The sequence below is a fragment of the Dipodomys ordii genome, unplaced genomic scaffold, assembly GCF_000151885.1.
Source record: "Dipodomys ordii isolate 6190 unplaced genomic scaffold, Dord_2.0 Scaffold18, whole genome shotgun sequence".
In the NCBI taxonomy this organism is placed as follows: Eukaryota; Metazoa; Chordata; class Mammalia; order Rodentia; family Heteromyidae; genus Dipodomys; species Dipodomys ordii.
In genome coordinates, this window is record NW_012267234.1 from 12,250,593 (window position 1) to 12,257,734 (window position 7,142).

At 45.0% G+C, this 7,142-nt stretch overlaps 1 protein-coding gene across 1 annotated transcript in view; it reads left to right on the forward strand.

Moving 5' to 3' along the window:
• The first annotated feature begins 5,987 nt into the window (after positions 1 to 5,987).
• Pdpr (pyruvate dehydrogenase phosphatase regulatory subunit) overlaps positions 5,988 to 7,142 on the forward strand; it is a 29,831-nt gene continuing 28,676 nt past the window's right edge. Inside the window, exon 1 of the mRNA XM_013012871.1 lies at positions 5,988 to 6,266. Coding sequence (XP_012868325.1) covers positions 6,043 to 6,266 — 224 coding nt within the window. The 5' untranslated portion in view covers positions 5,988 to 6,042. The remainder of the gene's footprint in view (positions 6,267 to 7,142) is intronic.

Consider the following 7,142-nt stretch of genomic DNA (forward strand, 5'->3'; position numbering starts at 1 on the left):
AGCAGCTGCGTGGCGAGCCCAGGCCGGGGCGGGGGCCTCCTCCGGCCGCGAGCCTGGAGGGGTCGCTGCGAGGGGCCCGTGCCGGTCAGCACTGTCCACGCCCGCTTCGCGCGTGCACGGTGGCACCGGGGTGGGAGGCAAGGGGCCCTCCCGCCTTTCCGTGCTAGTGTTGTTTCAGTGTCTGACACTGTCTGGATTTCCTTGTGTTGAAAAAATACGACACCCTGGCTAGACTAGCAGGACAGCAGTGCAGAGGGGGACCCTGGAATCTGCTCCTGCTGTGTGTGGGGCGGGGGGTGGGGCAAGTCTGTCTGTCCTGGGACCAGCCTTCCTTGAGCGCACCCCTGGCCAGCGCTGCAGACAGAAGGAAAAGTGGGCAAGGGACACCTGCCCCCCGCTGTGGTTAGTATAAGATCTGATTGGGCTGCAAGGCTGTGGCTCACACTTGTAATCTTAGCTACTCAGAAGGCCGAGGTCTAGAGAATCGAGGTTTGAGGCCACCCGGGCAGAAAATGCCTCCAGATTCCATTGACTGGTTATGTACCTTAATGTAATATGTATCGTATACGTGTATCAAATTTACTGCAGCCGTAAATATTATATGTCAAAAATAAGAGCACTGTAAATAAGTGCATTCTGGAAAAAATACCTAAGAGCTACTAAAAAAGAATTTCTGCATCAGGGAGCTTCCTAGTAAATCAAGGTAGGGTACAGTGTTTTTGAGCCTATCAGAATTTTAACTAAAGACCTCAGTTAACATCTCCAAAGGCTCAGATAACAGGGGAAAAAAAAAGATTTCATGTACTGGACAGGAGCACCAGCCTGGGCAAGTGAGCCAAAGGAGTGCTAGCCCTGAGTTCAACTTCTGGTACCTACCGCCCCAAACCAGCCAAACAAAAAAGTTGTGAGCACAACAAGCCTGGGTCTTAAGATTGCTCAGTAGGCCAGGTGTTGGTGGCTCACAGCTGTAATCCTAGCTATTCAGGAGGCTGAGATCTGAGGATCTCGGTTCAAAGCCAGTCTAGGCAGGAAAGTGTGAGACTCATCTCCAATAAACCACTCAGAAAACCAGAAGTGGTGCTGTGGCTCAAGAGGTAGAGTGCTTGCCTTGAGCTGAAAAGATGAGGGACAGTGCCCAAGCCCAGAGTTCAAGCCCCACCACGACCAACAACAAAAAAGATTGCTCAGCAGAAGGTATTTTCGTTTTTTTGGGGGTGGGGTCCAGTCGTGGGGCCTTAACTCTGGGCCTGGGCGCTGTCCCTCAGCTCTTCAGCTCAAGGCTAGTGCTCTACCACTTGAGTCACAGCGCCACTTCCGGCTTTTTTCTTTTTGCTTATGTGGTGCTGAGGAATCGAACCCAGGGCCTAGAACATGCAAGGCAAGTGCTCTACCACTGAGCCACCTTCCCAGCCCCCAGAAAGTATTTTCTAAGCACAGAACATTTCTCAGTAATGTTTTTCACAGTGATTTCAGGAACTTTACAAGAATTAAACCAGGTGATATTTATTTCTGACATCTTCCATTGTGTCTTTGGTAGAGTTAGCTTCCTTTGTTGTCAAGCTTTACTCTGGTTTTGCTACCAGACCTGTTGCTGGAGTGGACCTTAGTGCCAGCTGTCCTTTGTTTACTACTTTAAACTTCCCTCCTTTGAAGTAATCATGATGAGCAGAAACTCAACAACCTTTGTTTGGCCTTGTTACTCGGAGCTGTTATGGTTTATTCCATCCTGGCACTTGTTTTTTTATGCTTTTTACCTTTGCAGTTTCGTTCTTCCTGCTAGGGCATGAGCCTTAAGGTTCTGTCCTCACGACTTTGCTTACTTGTCTGGTTTTCTTTGCAAGGGTAGTACAGAGTAGTGATAAATGGCAGACTCTGGTGCTATACTGGTTGGGCTCACTACTGGCTCTGTCAGTAGCATTATGGGACTAAGAGTGAGTCACTTCCCACTGTCTGACCCTCAGTTTTTTGAATTATAGACTAGACATGATGAAGATACCTACCTCATGTGATTATGATGAGGCCCTAATTGAATACTTAGGGAGTGTCTTGGATTTTGCAAGTACCTTTAAACATACTTGACTTTGAAATTTTTTTTTGGGGGGGGGCCAGGTTTGGTTTGAACTCAGAGCCTTGGGCACTTGCTACTTTTAACATCCTACACCTGAGCCCCTTTTTAAGTGCTCTTTCTGGGGCTTGAACTCAGTTTCTTTTTTTTTTTTTTATCGGTTGTGGGGCTTGAACTCTGGGTCTGGATGCTGTCCCTCAACTCTTCAGCTCAAGGCAAGTGCTGTACGACTTGAGCCACAGAGCCACTTCCAGTTTTCAGGTGGTTAATTGAAGAATCTCATGGACTTTCCTGCCTGGGCTGGCTTTGAACAGTGATCCTCAGATCTCAGCCTCCTGAGTGGTTAGGATTACAGGTTTTAGCTACCAGCACTAGGCAGAGAGAGAGATAGAGAGAGAGAGAAAGTGTGTGTGTTGGTTGGTACTGAGGTTTAAACTTGGTCTCTCTATTCAAGGCTGGCACTATCACTTGAGCCATATTTTCACTCACTTTTTGCTGGTTTTTGGAGATAAGAATCACATAGGAGCCGGGTGCTGGTGGCTCATGCCTGTAATCCTAGCTACTCAGGAGGCTGAGATCTGAGAATCGCGGTTCAAAGCCAGCCCTGGCAGGAAAGACTATGAGACTCCTATCTCCAATAAACCACCAGAGAACCGAAAGTGGTGCTGTAGCTCAAGTGGTAGAGCGCTCGCCTTGAGCTGAAGAACTGAGGGACAGTTCTCAGGCCCAGAGTTCAAGCCCCATGACTGACAAAAAAAAAAAAAACACAGGCTTTTCTGCCCAGGCTTGCTTTGAAGTAGGATCTTCAGATCTCAGCCTCCTGAGTAGTTAGTAGTTTATTGTTGTTGTTAATTATTATTATTATTGCCCATACTTGTGCTTGAACTCAGAGCCTAGGTACTGTTCCTGAGCTTCTTTTGCTCAAGGCTAGCACTTTACCACTTGAGCCACAGTGCCACTTCTGACTTTTTCTGTTTATATGGTACTGAGGAATCCAACCCAGGTCTTCAATACATGCTAGGCAAGCACTCTACCACTAAGCCACATTTCCAGCCCAGTCATTGGTTATTTTTGAGAGAGCATTTCTCTTTGACTGGATCCACACCTGGAAAATGATCCACCTGTTTTATGCTTCTCCTGGTAGTTTTGATGGACACATCTTCATGCTCAGCTTCTTTTGAGATGAAGTCTTTTTTTCCTTGATCTGGCCTTGAAACATGGTGTTCTTCCCAAGCTCATCTCCCCACACAGGTGGGAGCCCCTATAGTTAAGTAAGGGTCTGAGAACTGGGATCCTTGGATTTAGCCTGTCAAGTAGCTAGGATTGCAGGCATATAATCTGCCACTAGCACTTGACTTAAAAATTCTTTCAGAATCTGAGTTTGGTGTTCATGCCTGTAATCCCAGCACCTGGAAGGCTGAGGCTGGTAGAATGAGTTTTGAGGCCAGCCTGGTCTATATAGTGTTGTCTTGTCACAACAAAACTCAGAAAATTCTTTCAAGTACTATTGTTATAACCTTGAAATTAAAGGCCTCATTTAGAGATCTGTAGTTCATTAATATTTTTTCCTATATCTTTTGTTCTCTGTCACCAGCATTTGTTTCCTAGGTGCCTGTGGTAAGTACCTGGAAACTAGGAACAAATTATTGTTGGTCTCTGGTTCCAGAGAGTGCCATTTAACTGGGGAGTAATAGCAACCACTTTCTGAGTGTTTCTTAAGGACTAGTTGCCCATTCTTCCTGCATTGGTTGTATGGCCTAGTCTTTCCTCATGAAGTAGATAATCAATGTGGAATAGATATTCTTAGCTCATATAACAGATGAGGAACTGGAGGGACAGAGAAAGAGAGACTCTCTCTCTCTCGCTCCCTCTCTCCTCTCAGTTATCTTTCACACCTAGATCTGTCTCAGAGCCTGGGTTTTCCACTGGGTTCCTCCCTGCTTGGCATACAAATAGTTCAGCAATGTGGGAAGTTTTTGTTGGGAAAAGTGTGGGATGCTATAGAAGGACACAGAAGAGGCGTTTATTCATGGACGGGGCCATCTGATGTTGAATACTCTGTTACTTGAGGCCATTATCTTTCTTTGAGGGAGGCATGGCAGAAACAGTGCCAGTTAGAGGAACAGGATGCACAGGTCCTGGGCATGAAGGAAGTTAAGCTTGGCGTATTATTACAAGTTTAATTGGGCTTGATCACAGTGTGAGAGGACAAAACAGTAAGGCCAGCGATCAAAACAAACCCAAAAACTGGATTGTTGGACTGGGAATGTAGCTTAGTGGTAGAGTGCTAGCCTAGCATGCATGAAGCCCTGGATTCGATTCCTCAATACCATGTAAACAGAAAAAGTTGGAAGTGGCGCTGTGGCTCAAGTCGTAAAGTGCTAGCCTTGAGCAAAAGAAGCTCAGGGACAGTGCCCGGGCCCTGAGTTCAAGCCCCAGGCCTGGCAAAAAACAAAAATAAAAAACTGGATTGCACTTTATACTAAGGAGTTGTGACTTTTTCCTATGAGCCTCAAAGTAATTGAAGAATTGTATCTGGTGCTATGAAATAAGGTTTCCATTATAGGGCTGGGAAGGTGGCTCAGTGGTAGAGCGCTTGCCTTGCATGCATGAGGCCCTAGGTTTGATTCCTCAGTACCGCATAAGCAAAAAAAAAAAAAAAAAAAGCCGGAAGTGGCACTGTGGCTCAAGTGTCTTGAGCTGAAGAGCTGAGTGACAGCGCCCAGGCCCAGAGTTCAAGCCCCACGACTGGACCAGAAAAAAAAAAAAAGATTTCTATTATAGGTTTGTTTTCCATATATGAGTGAGAACATATGATACCTTGTTTTTATTTTTCTGTTGTAAGGCTTCAACTCTGGGCCTGAGCACTGTCCCTGAGTTCTTTTTGCTCAAGGCTAGAGGTCTATCACTTTGAGCCACTTCTGTTTTTTGGTTGTCACATCCGTTTTTGTTTTTGTTTTTGTTTTTTTGGTTATTTGGAGACAAAGTTCTGATGGACTTTCCTGCCCTGGCTGATTTTGAGCCATGATCCTCAGATCTTAGCTAGGATTACAGGCATGAGCCACTAGCACCTGGCTTGATACTTTATTTTTTGTGCCAGTACCAGGGCCTCGGCACTCATCCTTAGCTTTTTCACTCAATGCTGATGTTCTACCACCTGAGCCATAGTGTCACTTCCAGCTTTTGCTGGTTAATGGGAAATTAAGAGTCTCGTGGATTTTCCTGCCCAGGTCAGCTTTGAGCTGTGATCCTTAGCTTGTTGTCTCCTGAGTACAGGCAGGATTCATTGGTGTCCCTCTGATACCTTCTTTTTAAAATTTATTATTATTTTTTTGTGCCAGTCCTAGGACTTGAACTCGGGGCCTGAGTGCTGTCTTCAGCTTTTTTTGGGGGGGAGGGTGGGGGTGAGGGGCTGTCAGCCGTGGGGTTTGGACTCAGGGCTTGCACGTACTCAACCACTTTGAGCCACAGGGACACTTCTGGTTTTCTGGCTGTTAATTGGAGATAAGAGTCTCATGAACTTTTCTGCCTGGGGTGGCTTTGAAGTACAATCCTTAGATCTCTGCCTCCTGAGTAACCAGAATTACAGATGTGAGCTACCAGTGCCTGAGAGCTTTTTTTTTTTTTTTGCTCCAGGATAGCCCTCTACCACTTGAGCCACAGCTCTACTTCTGTTTTTGTTTTGTTTTGGCTTATTTCCTGCCCATGCTGGCTTCAAACTGTGATCCTTGATGCTCAGCCTCCTGAATAGCTATGATTATTGCGTGAGCCATTGTTGCTCAGCTTAATTTGCTAAATCTTTTTTCTTATTACTCCTACTGTGTTAAATGGAATGAAATATATTTTTCTGTCTAGTTTGAATTCTTTTTTTTTCTAGTTTGAATTGTTGAAATGAAATATGTTTTCTTTTCTGTTTAGTTTGACTTCTTGGGATTTCCTTAGCTGAATGAGAGCACATCTGGTTAGTGACAGTCGTGATGCTTTTCCGATTGCTGTCTATTGTTCGAAGACAAAAAACCAGTTCAGGATGGCAGAATTGGTCCTCAGCAAGATGCAACATGACAGCTGCCGAGGCTCAGTCTGTTTCCCTGCCTGCCCAGGCCCAGGTGGTCATCTGTGGGGGTGGAATCATGGGCACATCTGTGGCCTATCACCTCTCCAAGATGGGATGGAAGGATATTATCCTTTTGGAGCAGGGCAGGTAAGGCTGAACAGGTCGTTGTTCATTTAAATACAGCCCACATTATTTCATAAACACAAATTCTTGTCAAAATCTAAAATGTTGCAAAAAAACCAAAAAAATGAAGCAGCAGTGGTTCACACCTATAATCTTAGCTACTCAGGAGGCTGAGATCTGAGGATTATAGTTTAAAATCAGCCCAGGTAGGAATGTTTGTGACACTGTTATCTCCAATTAACCACTAAAAAGCTAGATGTAGAGTTGTGGTTCAAGTAGTAGTGTCAGCCTTGAGCAAATAAAAGCTCAAGGTAGTGTCCACGCCATGATTTCAGGACCCAGGATTAGCACAAAACAAAACCAACTCCTAAACGATCAATTGTTCACTAAAACCAAGGAAAGTCACAGATTGTCACAGCAAAGAGAAGAATGAGGAGGCAGTTAATACTGATGTATGAATATTGGTTAAGTGAAACATTTTTAGTGAAGAAATTAGTAATGAGTGAAAGGCAGTTAAAGGTACATTGGAACTCTGTCTTCACAGTTTTTCTGGAAATCTAAAACTTTTAAAGTTAAAAAAAACAAAAACAGAAAAATGAGCAGAAAGTAGCCACCTTTGTTCAGCTCACAAGCCTTAGGATTTAGGTTGCTAGGTGACTACCACAAATGAGAGTAAGAAAAGGTGTGCTGTGAACACAGACACTCATCCTTCTAAGACATTTGTTTTTGTTGAAATCTGCTCTTCAAAAACCAGAAAACGGGCTGGGAAGGTGGCTCAGTGGTAGAGTGCTTGCCTTGCATGCTCGAGGCCCTGGGTTCAATTCCTCAGCATCACATAAGCAAAAAGAAAAAAGCCGGAAGTGGCGCTGTGGCTCAAGTGGTAGAGCGCTAGCCTTGAGC